Source organism: Periophthalmus magnuspinnatus, chromosome 7 (assembly GCF_009829125.3).
Source record: "Periophthalmus magnuspinnatus isolate fPerMag1 chromosome 7, fPerMag1.2.pri, whole genome shotgun sequence".
Classification (NCBI taxonomy): Eukaryota; Metazoa; Chordata; class Actinopteri; order Gobiiformes; family Gobiidae; genus Periophthalmus; species Periophthalmus magnuspinnatus.
Window position 1 is genome coordinate 12055275 of NC_047132.1, and position 15514 is coordinate 12070788.

Consider the following 15514-nt stretch of genomic DNA (forward strand, 5'->3'; position numbering starts at 1 on the left):
ATTAGGATGGTTGTGAACCAGAAGTGGGCTAGAGACTGGGCCGTGATCACATAATAAAGGTCCTAAATATACCAGAACAAAACTGGGCCGCTGATCACACAGCTGTTGCACTTATTTATGTCTATTACATTTGGAGTACAATTATGAGGAAGAGATCACCAAAAATCTGTCACAAATTCACATAGGTAAGTAGTGTCTCGCCCAAGGACTCTATCAAACTACCAGCCCTCAAGTTATACTGCCTTTGACATAACATTACTACACAGTTAAGATAGTTTCCTCATCACAAACAGACCTGGAGTTGTGTTTTGTTTCATTCATAGATATTTAACACACAAGCTCTGCATATTTAAGCTGAGTTCTTATTTCAAACAGAAAAAACACTCTGTGATGTCATGTGGTAATACAGGGAGTGCTCCACTATGTTTTTAAACTCCATACACCATCACTACAATTATTTGGATAGTTTCAGCACTAGAATTGCTCATTTCTACTGAGCAAAAGACAAAAGGCAGCTGTTGACTTGAAAACTACTACTTCATGACATCACAAGGTGGAACAGAGCGTTTTGAGCTTTGGAGATGTAGACAGACAAATAATAAAGTGTTACTCAAACATGTGTGAATGAAACAAAACACAACTCCGGGTATGCTTTTGAGGAGGTAACATCATTATAACATGACTTAAAGCTCATGAGAGTCCATGTTGTGTAATATCTTTGATGGTAGGTCCATTTTTGCACCATCTGATTCTAATGCATTTGCTGTCGTTTGCTTTTGACACAACTAAAAATGCATTTACTCTGATATTTAGCTCATCTGCGCTGGATTTGGCGACAAAAATGTAAAATTCTATCAAAAACGAATTGATCTATCTCTGTATATTTTATTTAAGTGACGCTAGCTCTTTCTGCGCAGGAACTCACCTCGAATGCGCTCGTTTATCCGCTGCAGAGACGCATTTCTTAAAACATTTGGAGACAGGTTTCTTAATAGATGCTCTCGTCTGCATCCCTTCTCTCCTCCGGCATCTGCTGAAGGGGCGGTGTTAACGGACCGAAAGCACTTTTGGGAGTTTGAGTATTTCGTTTTCTTCGGTTCTGCTGGGATGCGTTTGATTTGGTACTCATCGTACCGTTTCTCATAATCTCGCATACAATCTCTGTCTTCAGTGATTGAAATACTAAAGTAGGCGTACGCTGTAGTACAAATTCAACACACACGACACTACGGACCAATCACAGCCAGCGGTGATGTAAACACGGAAGTGGAGCTCGTAATACGTGTGGAAGCTGTAAACAAAAGCGAAACCGGTGTTGTTATTGACATATACATTTGAATTACACGTTTTGATACGTTTTCTAAAAGTAGCCACATAAATTAAGATTTCGGAAGTTTTTACGTGTGTATTTTGAGTTTGTAAGAGGTGTTTTAAAGGAGGAAAATGGACGAAAGGCACAAAAAGATTCTCCAACGCAACAGGACTCACCTCGTGAAAGAACTGGACCCGTCGAGTTTGTACGATCTGCTTTTGGAGAAAGGGGTTTTTACACAAGACATGATCGACGAGATTAAGGTAGGACCACTCTGAAATGAACCAGTAATATAGCTGTTTATTGGGTTGTGATTCAAATACAGAAACAACAAGAACTTCAGATGGTATTGATAAAAAAATAAAATAAAAATCACCGAAATGATCTTTAGTGTCGTCATATTGTCTTCACGTAAAGTCAGCCCAGAAGATTATTGATCATGTTAATAATGTTTAGACTAGAGACAAGAGGTGGCGGATATTTCTCTACTGATACTTTGCAGTGACATCACGATTTAGCTGTTCTACATGTATCTCTTTGGTGGAATGTTCAGCACTTACCATGGACACATTAGCAAACACTGTCAAAAAAGTCTGAAAACTGTGTGAAAACTCAAAAAAACCATACAAAAAGTGACTTAAAGAGCACATTTTCAGGAGCCTGCTCTGCTCCAGGACAAGCTCGCTCAGCTCAACGTGCCTGACTCCACCTGCAGGTGGATCACTGACTTCCTGACAGACAGGAGACAGCGCGTGCGGCTGGGGAAGAATGTCTCGGACACTCGGACTATCAGCACAGGATCTCCACAGGGCTATGTACTTTCTCCCCTGCTCTTCTCCCTGTACACCAACTGCTGCACCTCCAGCCACGACTCCGTCAAACTGGTTAAGTTTGCGGATGACACCACCCTCATCGGACTCATCTCGGACAGCGATGAGTCTGCCTACAGGAGGGAGGTGGACCGGCTGGTGTCCTGGTGCAGCAGCAACAACCTGGAGCTCAACGCCCGGAAGACAGTGGAGATGATCGTGGACTTCAGGAAAGTCACAGCCCCCCTGCCTCCCCTCGCCCTGACGGACTCCCCCATCACCACTGTGGACTCTTTCCGCTTCCTGGGCACCTGTATCACCCAGGATCTCAAGTGGGAGCCGACCATCAGCTCCCTCATCAAGAAAGCCCAGCAGAGGATGTTCCACCTGCGGCAGCTGAGGAAACGCAAGCTGCCAGTCCAGATGATGGTGCAGTTTTACACGGCCATCATTGAGTCCATCCTCACCTCCTCCATCACTGTGTGGTTCGCTGGGGCCACTGCCAGGGACAGACAGAGACTGCAGCGCATTGTGCGCTCTGCTGAGAAGGTGATTGGCTGCAGCCTTCCATCTATACAGGACCTGTACGTCTCCAGGACTCGGGGGCGAGCAGGCCGTATAGCAGCTGACACCTCTTACCCTGGACATGGACTATTTGAGCCACTTCCCTCTGGCAGGAGGCTACGGTCCATTGGGACCAGAACCTCTCGCCATAAGAACAGTTTCTTCCCCTCTGCTGTTTGTCTCATGAACACTTTATAATATCTGCACTAAACTGGACACTTTATAACACCGGTCACCTTAATAAGCTACTTTGCACTGTTGTTCTGATGCTGCTATTGTACATATTTTTTCTCTTAAAGTATTTCATTTGATTTTTTTAAGCATATCTTTTTAACTTTGTGCATGCCCTTATTTGTATTTGTATTTATTCAGTGTGTTTATGTTGCACTTTTTCACCGTATCAAGTTCCTAGTTTGTGAACTGTGTTCACAGACTATGGCAATAAAAGTCTTCTGATTCTGATTCTGATTCTGTGATCAATCTGAGCGTTCATGGTCCTGGGTATGAGTTAGATTTTACACAAAAAACTGAGCGTGACTAACTGAAAAACTGTTGGCTAATGCTAGCTAGCTTGTAACTGTAATGTTATATGAGAGGGACTTTTTAAACATCACAAATCAAATCAAATGTTGTAGCTCCAGCTATGTCATTTCTTTATGGTCAGATAAAGCCCAGATTAAAGTCTAACAGAGCTTCTGACAGAGCAGTGCTTTGAATTAGCTTCACACAACCAGGGAATATTGATGACATCATCTGCAAAGTATCAATAGTAGTTTTGGGGAAAACTTAAAATGTAATGACCTAAAAAACCCCACAAATGTGTAAATATTCATTGCTCATGCCAACTAGAGACCCAGTCCATGTATCAAAATGAGGTCACGCTCCTTAACCACTCTTTTACTATTTGTGTAATTTGGGAACATATGGTCGCACCTCATGAACAACAAAATGACTAACATAGTGTAACTGTCAAATCCACAGAGGCTTCTTTCTTTTTTATCTTTAGTTATACAGGGGAACCCAATGAGCAGAAAAACAAACAAAACAAACAAGTCCATTTAAAACATAAAAAAAAAAAAACTACATTGTAAAACGTTCATTACAAACCCCATGATTACTAATAAACGGAGGTGACTGGGGGAGTGGACAAAAATGAAGTGTTACTTCAAAATAGTGTAGAGATATTTTGAAGTGTTACTTCAAAATAACTCTACTCAAGGATAAGTACAAAGTCTGAATTGAAAGTACTCAAGTAAGATTAAAAATTTAAATTTTGGAAAAATTCAGCCATAAGTCATTTTAAGAGTAAGTGACTGGACATAACATCTGATTCATATTTTCAGTTTCAAAAATGAGTCAAACTAAATCATATCTGAAGGAGCTACAAGAAACACAAATATTCTAATCACTTCATATTGCTGACATAAAAAAGCAGTGATGGAATGTAACGAAGTACAAGCAATAAAATACTGTGCTTAAGTACAAATTTTAGGTATATGTACTTTACTTAAGTACATTTTACAGTGAATAGTTTTTACTTTTATTTCACTACATTTGAAAGTAGGTATCTGTACTTTCTACCCCACTGCATTTTTTAAACTGGACTGAAAAGGCCACCATAGTTTCTTAAATGAATGGGAAACACTGACTCACGTAGAGGCAAAAGTTTGGTGTTAAAAAATTACAACTGTTTCTGCTAACTTGCCCTCTTGTGGTGGTTGCAGAGTGCGGGCACCAGGCGGGACCAGGCACGCCAGCTCGCCCGGGACATCGAGACTCGCGGGAGCAGAGCTTTTTCACTGTTTGTGGAGAGTCTGGAGGAGACAGGGCAGATGCAACTGGTTCAAGCCCTGAAGGAAGGCTCTCCTCTGGGCACGCTGCAGCCATCAGCCCCCCCTGTGCATCGGCCCACCCCTCAGCCTCTGCCTATAGGTGAGGGAGGTTAGAACGCCCTCTTCATTTGACCCCATATGAAGGCAGTAGACTTGCCTGCTTTGAAATGTGGTTGTTAATGTTTTTCCTGGAATGTTCCACTGTATGGCATTAAACATGTCTATCTTGCATTTGCATATGTGTTCTTAATGTGAGCGCCCTTGCCTCTACACAGATGTGACCTTTAACTCTAATCAGGCGGCGTAAGCTGCTTGTCTCCACTGACATAGATAAGTTTAATGGCATACTGCGGAACACACCTTGTAATTCAATTAGATACATAAATCTTGATGTGAAAAACTGTTTGATATTTCATTTAAACAATACAAATTATTTTGCTTTGAATGAAAAAAAAAAAACATCTGAAGTTATCGGAAAGCAGAAACCATTTATACGATCTCAGCACACCGTAGAATCCCTTTAGTTTAACCTGAGCTGGAGGTCAGAGGTCAGAATCCTCAGGTGGAGTTTTCTGTGTAACTGTCAGATCGCAGATGTGTTGACCTAATATCTCTGTAATTACTGGTCCTATCCACATGAAACAGAGACTGGCACAACATCAGTTTCTGTCAGTATAAATGAACAAAACTCAAATTATTTTTTCACAACAGCTTCAGTAAGTGGTGCCATTATTCAACCCCAAAGACGTGACTGTCGTCAGCTGAAAGAACTTTAAGCCATAAGCCTTAAAATGACAACTTTGTTGAGCCCATCCCAAACAAATCATGATAAGATCCAACATGTGTGGATCATAAGTTTGAAGATTTCTTTCAAAACCAGTGAATCTCTCATAGATTTATATAGAGTTATACAGGCCCTGCCTCCATCATCATTCTAGCTTTTATTTAAAAATATACTTGCAGTATTGTGTGTGAGCTACAAATATTGGCACAGCCTCAAATTGATTTTATTGTTGTTTTATTGGGAAATTTTGATAGGAAAATAGCAACAATTATGAAAATACCAGTGTCTGCCATCTTATTTAAAGATGGGGTATTATGCAAATTCCCCATTACATAAGCATAAGCTTTTCAGCTTTTTGGGGTTCCATGTTTTTCACAGGGTCAACTGGGAATAGGTGAATGATATACACTTCCATATATAGCATGTAAACGCAGAATTGTAGATGAGTATGTTGATACGTGTGTGTGTATGTTGCTACGCGTGTGTATGTATGTGCCTTACTAAACGTTGACCATTGTGAAAAATAAATTGAATTGAATTGAATCTTTCTGAGCTTTCTGCCATTTTATAACGCTGTTCCCTCATCAAAAACATGCCTGAAGAAGTTCTAGATGTCATCCATGCATGTTTGAGTAATCTTTGCCAGGCCCTGTTCGAACTCTTCTTATGTTTAGCTGTAAGATTCTGTACAAGGCTCCGCCCACTACCCCTATGTCACCCATGCTCCGCCCACTAGCCCTACATCACCCATGCTCCGCCCACAAGCCCGACGTCACCCATGCTCCCACTTGACAATTTTCCATAAATATACAAAAACATGATACAAAACTGCACACAGCAACTTGACAAACCTGATGTGATGTGCAGCAGTTTCATCAGGGGGATGCAGCTGGTTGAGTTGTGATAGTGCTCTGAAGGGGGAATGACTTAGGGCAGAGAGTAAAGAGAGATTCAGATATTCAAAAACAAAAGTACACATGTTTAAACGTTGCTTTTGGTGAAAATAGCATTTTCAAAATAAAAGGTAACATGGTGATCTAAATATGTTATGTGTTACAGTTAATACCCCACTGAAGTAAAATATCCCCTCTTTAAATAGTAGTTATCTATCTTGATGCATAATTTATTCTTCTGCTGTGCTTGTACTTTGTGGTGCAACATAGGCATTTCCCCATCTTAAGAACAGAGTTTGTGTTATATTGTGTTATTTATGAATCCACATGTTGTTTTACAGTGCCTCCAATGGATGATAAAAAGATCATAATTGCTCCCATAACTCCGATACAGAAACCCAGCACCACTCCAACCCCATGTGAGCTTTTGTCTCTTTACATTAGTCTGATATTTTCAGTTATATTCATTCATAATTTTAATTTAACCATTTGATTACAAACGTTACAGTTAAATAATGTTTTTACTGACTTTGACACAGCTCCTGAAGGAGACGTTCTGAGGCCAAAAGCACAAAGAACACGCAGAGACAGTATTCAGGTAAGAGCCTTTATAATAATGAGGAGGGACCATAGACTGTATATATAAATGGATGTAGCTAACCTGCTAGCCGCCGCGTTCCAAATAAGAAGTGATTGTGGGTGTGCTTCTGGCTCCATTGCCTCTGGCTCCAATTCACTTTACCTTGAAAAACTGTGGCCCCTCTCTCTGTAACTACTGCTGTCAGACTCGTCATTTTGGTCTTCAAATGTTTGCATTAACCCACTCTACATGATCATGGTGTTTTTATTTTGCTATTGTGTCAGAAAGTCAACATATGAACATTAATAACAGACCAATCAGGCGCCTTTATAATATCTGCACTATACTGGACACTTTATAACACCGGTCACTTTAATAAGCCACTTTGCACTGTTGTTCTGATGCTGCTGTTGTACATATTTTCTCCCTTTAAGTATTTCATTTGATTTTTTTTTAAGCATATCTTTTTAACTTTGTGCATGCCCTTATTTGTATTTGTATTTATTCAGTGTGTTTATGTTGCACTTTTTCACCGTATCAAGTTCCTAGTTTGTGAACTGTGTTCACAGACTATGGCAATTAAAGTCTTCTGATTCTGATTCTGATTCTTTCCCTGAGGTCACTCCCACTAGCGTTAGCAACAGGTTTGATAAACAGTGTTGCTAAGCGCCTAAACCAGCAGTAAGGGACGTTACCTTCAACAGCCTGGCTCTGGATTGGCTCTTTGGTTGCTATGATACTTATAGTCGGAATTCCAAATATGGATCTCGGCTCCAGATTCATCATTTGCCAATTTCAAAGCTGAAATCCAGTTGGTTTAAACCTAAAATGTCTCTCGTTGATCTGAGTGGTCACTACCTAAACCCCAGCACCTGTAGTCAATCATGAATCAGGGCTAGTGCGGCCTCTGCAGTGAGTGAATTCAGGACGTTCTTTCACATGAGGCCTGTCCATAAACTGAGAATGAGACACCTGTATGTGTCTCTATCTGCAGATTAAGGCTCTGGACACGGGGTCAGTTGTGACTGTAGTACCTTTTTAAAAACTGAGAGTGCAAGATACAAACAGTTCCTTTAATTTTTGCAAGTAGAATAAGACGTTTTTTTTTTTTTTTATCTTATTCCAACCAATAAATATATTTTTTGTGTTTGTTTGTGTGACAGAATTACAAAATGGACGCCACTCCCTGCGGTCACTGCCTGATCATAAACAACATGGAGTTTGAGCCCAAAAGTGAACTGAGTAACCGCATCGGGTCAAACATCGACTGTGACAAACTCCAGAGACGATTCACAAACCTCAACTTCATCGTAGAAGTCAAGACCAATCTCAAACAGAAGGTGAGCCAGCATCCATATTAGAATGTCGAATTAAAGGGGCTCTATGGGACTTTTATGGTGGAGGGCAGGGCCGGATCTAGGCATTTGGTGTTTTTTTGTTTTTGTTTTTTTAAATTTATCTAAAACAACTTGGTACAAGAAATGAGTCCACTGACTTCCGCATTAGAAAACAATGCTTTACAGAATAAGAAAGACATCAAAAAGAGACAATAATAGAAAAGAGGCAGCATAAAAACCTTTCAGTCATATGCACAGCTAAATAGAACTGTTGGAGTCTGGAACATTGTCAAAGTAAAGGCCTGGCTCACATCTTCAGGAACACTTATACAGGTTTAAGCTGCAGAAAACTGAAATGCTGTTTCCCCATGTTTAGTCCTGGTTTATTGGTGTTTCAGTCACGGTTCAGTCCTTGTTTCGTCCTGGTTTACTCCTGACTCGCATCGGCAGGAGGCCGGTCCCTGAAGTCCTCAGTGTGAGATGGTTCATATGGCTCTAACATGTGGGAGATATACTTTGGTGCTGGGCCATGAAGAGACTTGTTCACAAGCTGCTTTAAAGTCTCTGAGCCACAGGAGCCAGTGAAGCCAGAGTAGCAGACTTTTTTCATTTGTACCAAAATGACTTTGCAATTCTGCTGAATCCTACAAGTATCAGAAAATGGAGAATGGAGTAAGTACGTCCACAGTACCAGTGGAGGTGAAAATTAGGTATATCAGGAAAATGCCGATTAAAGATTACATGCATGTATCACTTCGGGTGAGTAAATGTTGATGGGAACTATAACATGGTTAAAAGCTCTTAAAAGTCAAGTTTGCAGATTAGGTCTGATTTAAAACAATTTTCTCAATATTCCGATTTATTTCATTGTGATATCTGGTGTAGTCACTTTAGTTTGTTTTGTAGCAAATCCGCCTGGCGCTGTCCGCCCTCTCAAAGAAGGACCACTCTGCCTTCGACTGCTGTGTGGTCATCATGCTCTCTCATGGGACTGAGGTACAGACTTTACTGTCTCTGTGTGTGTGCTGTGCAAATGAATTTGAAATTACTTGAAATCAGAAAATGTATCTTAATGTTGAGTACTTACCGGCATAAGCAACAAGTTTGATTGACAGCATTGCTAAGCACGTGCTCACTGGTAAACCAGTGGTGCAAGCTGGAAGGGGGGGTTATCTTCAACAGCCTCACTCTGGATTGGCTCTTTGGTTGCTATGATACTCGCGGTCAGAATTCCAAATTTGGAACTCCGCTCCAAATTCACCCCTATAGCTGCTCTAGCCTCGATGAGCTTCATTTGACTGGAGCCGAACACTGTGGATGACGTCACACTCACTTAGTCCAGTTCTTTATACAGTCTATGATGCAAACACTGGGGGCAAGGACGGTTAAGTGTCTTGCCCAAGGACACAAAAACAGCATTCATCTGTGGGAGCTAGAAACGCGCCGCCAACCTGTGGGTCGGTGGATCTGACCTCTCAACCAGTGATCTTTATGTCGAGAGCGAAATTCGAACTGCCAGCCTTCAGATCAGTGGGCAAATACTCTACCAACTGAGCCACTGTGAAACTGTCTATTATTCTATAAATTGTATGTAACATTGTCATAAAGATCATTGTCAAAAAGATATGCTTTGTAATGATTCTGGTGGAGGGTCTGCCGCCTACTTCTCCATCAACATCTCCATGGAGATGTTGTTGCATTGCTTGGAATGTTCCACAGTATGGCATTAGTCTTATTTATCCCCATTGGGTCAAGCAGATGATACCACCACGTTAACTTACAGGTTACAGGGCACAGAAAGATTGAATGCTTGCCCAGGTTTTTTTTCAGCAATAAAAACACCTCCACTGTAAATGCAAGGTGGATATGTTTACTGCCATACTGTGGGACAGTTCAGGCAAAGCATTAACATCTCCATGGAGACAAGCAAGTGACGGACCTCCAACCTGAAAAGTTAGTGCAGTTTTATGGTAATAGTAAATGTTCTGATTCAACTCTCTGGTCAATATGACATTTCTATAACATAAAAACTTTCTGAGACATTGTTGTTGTGTTCAGGTGAGCCATAACCGGTTTCCTGGGGCGGTTTACGGCGTGGACGGGCTCTATGTCCCAGTGCAACACATCACAAACTTCCTCAACGGTCAGCACTGCCCCTCCCTCCAGGGCAAACCCAAACTCTTCTTCATCCAGGCGTGTGGAGGAGGTACAAAACCAAATACACCCTGTATGCTCCCAGAGTTACACCAGATCTAAACCAGGTCTATAACAGGACTATTCCAGGTCTAATCTAGGACTAAACCAGGTTTATAACTGGACTATTCCAGGTCTAATCTAGGATTAAACCAGGTCTATAACAGGACTATTCCAGGTCTAATCTAAGACTAAACCAGGTCTATAACAGGACTATTCCAGGTCTAATCTAGGACTAAACCAGGTCTATAACAGGACTATTCCAGGTCTAATCTAGGACTAAACCAGGTTTATAACTGGACTATTCCAGGTCTAATCTAGGACTAAACCAGGTCTATAACGGGACTATTCCAGGTCTAATCTAGGACTAAACCAGGTCTATAACAGGACTATTCCAGGTCTAATCTAGGATTAAACCAGGTCTATAACAGGACTATTCCAGGTCTAATCTAAGACTAAACCAGGTCTATAACAGGACTATTCCAGGTCTAATCTAAGACTAAACCAGGTCTTAAAGTCGACTACATAATTTTCCCTGTAGTTCTAAACAAGGAATGAATAAATAATAAAAAATAAGGCAAAAACTATAAACTACTAAATGAAACAAACTGAAGAGCTGTTTTATTGCAACTGAAGGAGCTCGCCGACCTGAGAAACTCTGATCTAGTGCTCAGATCAAACGCACCCTGAATGCTCCAAAGAAACATTAAATACAGGACTTTATTCACCTGTGTTATTGTTATGTTTCAGGTGAGAAGGACACAGGCTTCGAGGTGTCCCCTGAGGATGAGACAGCGCCCCCATGTGGCGGAGGTGAGGATGATCAGACTGACGCTATTCCTACATCGTCCAGCAGTGACTCTCTGAGTGTGTCCGACGAACCCGACGCTAGAGCCTCCCTGCCCACGCCCAGCGACATTCTCGTCTCTTACTCCACCTTTCCCGGTACAGCTTTATTTCATTACCACTGAAATAACTAAATAACTTGTTTCTTCTTACTAAAATTTCAAAACCCTCTTTCTTTACACAATAGAATGTGATTTTCAACATTAAATGTTCGTACTTTGTTTTCTATTCCCATGTGGCCTTGTGTAATCCTCAGTGTCCAGTAGGTTCATAGTGGTCCATGGGTGTACACTAGTCTATGTGTCTTATACTTGTGAAAGATACAGCTCAAGATCATTCTAAAGATATTCAGGAAAGGTTCATGTGAATGTGACCTTTTTTGACTATTGGTACCTGCACAAATGAGGATCTAGTTTCGATACTAGTTTTAGTATCAATTAGTGTCTGATTTTCAATATTTTTGACAACCCTAGTTCTTCATGTTTTAGTCATTATTTTAAACATGAAAATAAGATATTATTAGATTATAAACGTGAGAATTAACCCAAAATCTAGTGCAGGCACCACAGAAATTTCATCACATCCTCCTTAGTGTCCTGTGTGTCAGATGCCCTCCCATCCTCCTATATCCCTGGTAAACATGAACCCCCGTTCGTGCTGTTGCCTAGGCTACGTAGGGTACATTTCAAATCCACTAACCACTCCTTTCAAGATAGTGATGTACAGATCTTAGCCAGAGAAAAGAAATGTTTTGAAAGAGGAATTAAAGAAGCAATTTTTGTTAGGAAAGACAATCCTTCCTTGAACCGGAATGGGGGCTTTAGACATCATGATCAGAAGTGAAGAAGCGGCTTGGATGAGCAGCCAAACATCTTCACTCTTCACAGATTTAACTTTTGCTTTTACTAGGTTATGTAATCATTGACCCCCTCCCTGCTGTGGCCTAGGTTACGTGTCGTGGAGGGATACTCAGGCTGGCTCCTGGTATGTGGAGACTCTGGACCGAGTGTTTGCAGAAAGCGCTGTCACAGATGACCTGGTCACTATGCTCATGATGGTAAGTGTTTAGTCTTTAAAAGAGCCTGTTATGGCGCCACACATGTCTGACACGTGACACATGTCTGATTTGTGCTCAAACGTGTGTTATAATGTTAAAGATGGACTGTGTAACTGTTCTGGGGGATGGTCCATCAGCTGTTATTGTCTTATCTGGAATCTGCCTGGTCACAGTAGTACCAACCACCCAATCAGTATCACTGTATTTGTCCCTGAGGGCCAATTTAAGCAAAATGGATTCTCGTGATATTTGCATCTTGAGAGACTCCTGCTGTAAATTTCAACTTGGCCCAGCAACTAGCGGACCAATTACAGAGCAGCATTGCGATTTGGGCGGAATCAATGGTGAACCAAGTGAACCAAAACAAACATGGGGACACAAACAGATGAACTTCAGCCTATTTTTGCAAAAATACAGAAAACACAGAACACACAGCCCCTAGTCTGTGAAACATGTGCAGATGGATGAACTTCATGAAATATATTTGTGCTGTTCTTTCTTTCAAAAGTTTGATTTTTCAGCTTGTTCTGCTGTTGTGACGCTTTGACCAATAAAATTCAAATATTCACCATGATGTTCTGCGTTTTCCCGATCACTTTCAGAGTGACACACTTCAGGCCTGAGTCAGGTTCACTTAAGCTCATTGAGAAGCTAAATACAATAACAGTGCAGTCTCAGTGCACATCAACAGGTAGAGTCATCAAGTCCAGTGTCAGGGCAGTTTGAGGAGAGTATCAGCCATCAGGACCCTCCCTCCTCTGTGTCCTTACTCCATGGATCTATTAAAATAACTGGATAAGATATTGCTACCTTGCCTGGCATATCTTGAGTTGGACTAGTAGCCACTCATAGGTACTGCAGCCAAAAAAAATCCTCTCCAGTCCAGACAGCATTTTTCCCATAGACCATAATGTAATCTCAAACTGCAGGTAATCTCAAACGGCCAACAAGGACTGACAGGGACTGATAGGGACCACATTTTTTGTCAATTTTGACCTATTTTCAAATCATTAAATGTTTTTTTGAGCTGTAAAGTGTAATTGAATAAATGCAAGATAAAGTTTGATTCCAGGCAAAGAAACAACTATATCTCCATGGAGACAAACAGGTGATGGACCCACCACAAAAAAAGTTCCACAGTGCAGCTTTACTTTTTGAATGTTTTTTCCTTTTGACTGATGGATTGAAGTCCACGTTGTTTGTTGCAGGTGAATAATGAGGTGTCTCAGAACTCAGCCAAAGGTCTGTACAAACAGATGCCTGGCTCCTTCAACTTCCTCCGGAAACTGCTCTACTTTCAACCACGAGCTCAAAAGCATCAAAATTAACAACATTCCTATAGCAATTAACAATTCAAAACGGAATATGATAGCATTTGAACAGTCAATCGTCCTCAAAATTCCCATGAATTCATAACTAAGATGAATACTATTTTGAGTACTCAATGAATGAATGAATGAATTCCCCCTGGATATTACTTCCAGTTCAGATTATAATCTCATTTTGTAGGGAGGAGCGATTAGAGAGACTAAGGCTTTGTCCAAATGCCCACACTATTTCCTTCAGGGGGCACTTTTTTAGGGTTATGGCATTTTTAGTGGTGTCCGAATGTCCAGTTGGTAAAAATGTAATGGTAATCAAACTGCCACAAAGTAAAAAAATAATAATAATAAAAATGTATATATATATATATATATATATATATATATATATATATATATATATATATATATATATATATATATATATATATAAATTTCTACTTACTTTAAAATGACGAATTTACATTTGTGAATATGTGACAATCATGTTTTGTTTTGTGTAACTTTGTAGTATTTTTTGGCTAAATTTTGGCTTTTAAACATTTTGAAAACTACTGAAATTTTACTAGTGTCATTTTTATGTAATTGTAAAATGTGTAACAATGTTTAAAGTTTAAAGTGGAACTGAATAATAAATCCACTTTTTTCACTACAAATCTCTGTATTTTGGTGTTTTAATAGAGTTATCTAATTTCTTAGTCATTTTTTGTCAACTTTAGTGCAAACAAACTGGGTAAATTTGTAGCTTTCTGGCAGCAGGGACTGGATACCTGGATGAAGGCCCCCCCCCCCCCCCCCCCCCCCTTCCCCCACACACACACTTTCTCCCCTTTAGTCCTCCAGACCCCCAACCCCTCACTCTCCCTTTTAGTCTTCCAGATACCAGAAGAAAAAATACTCAAGTAAAAGTATCACATGGGGAAAAAAAATAAAAATAATATATATATATATATATATATATATATATATATATATATATATATATATATATATATATATATATATATATATATATATATATATATATATATATATATATATATATATATGTTCAAAGATGTGAAGTAGAAAATGCAGATGCCTATCTACTAAAAAAAATATATTTAATTAAATGTATTTATTTATTTGGTTGGGACAATGCTTGTTAATGAACAAACATAATTCAACTTGAATATAAACACACCAGATTATAGCCAAAGACTAATTTCCATCTGTTGTCCCGAGGGCTGAGGTCGCAGAAGGGTCAAAATAAAAATTGCACATTTCCCATGGTTGCACATTCTACCCATTGCACATTCCACTCATTGCACATTCCGCTCATTGCGCAGTTCCCATTATTGTACCATCCACAATATTGCAAGTAAAGTACAGATACCTAACATTTGTACTTAAGTACAGTACTTTACTACTTTTACATCTTTACATTCCAAAATTAATTCTGACTGGTTTAGTGGGAAAGTACATCTGCTAAATATTTATCATAGTTTTACATTAGTTAAATGTCAGCTCGTGAAAAAAGCGGAGAAGAAAAGTATAAAATTAGAGGAAGTATCACTGAGTTCAGATTTCAAAATATCTGTCTCTGACATCAGCATGGAAAATTCTCCAGAACAGTTTATGAACAAGGAAGACATTTTTCTGACAGTTTAAACATTCATTTCACTAAATAAAGGTATTGTCATACAACCCCAATTCCAATGAAGTTGGGACACTGAGTAAAACTTAAAAAAATATATAGAATACAATGATTTGCAAATCCTTTTCAACCTACATTGAACTAAATAAACTACAAATACATGATATTTAATGTTCAAACTGATAAACTTTATTGTTTTTATGACATATTAACTCATTTTCAATTTGATGTCTGCAACAGGTTGTAATAAAGCTGGGAAAGGGGCATGTTTACCACTGTGTTACATCACCTTTCCTTTAAATAACAGTCAATAAGCATTTGGGAACTGAGGCATTAACTGTTGAAGCTT

At 39.7% G+C, this 15514-nt stretch overlaps 1 protein-coding gene across 1 annotated transcript; it reads left to right on the forward strand.

Moving 5' to 3' along the window:
- Positions 1 to 1355: 1355 nt before the first annotated feature.
- On the forward strand, positions 1356 to 13849 carry LOC117373464 (caspase-9-like). Its single transcript, XM_033969502.1, has 10 exons — positions 1356 to 1575; positions 4410 to 4617; positions 6536 to 6613; positions 6734 to 6792; positions 7938 to 8114; positions 9018 to 9107; positions 10170 to 10317; positions 11055 to 11249; positions 12098 to 12207; positions 13416 to 13849. The coding sequence occupies exons 1-10, from the start codon at positions 1444 to 1446 to the stop codon at positions 13533 to 13535; spliced, it is 1317 nt and encodes a 438-aa protein (XP_033825393.1). The 5' UTR covers positions 1356 to 1443; the 3' UTR covers positions 13536 to 13849.
- Positions 13850 to 15514: the final 1665 nt, after the last annotated feature.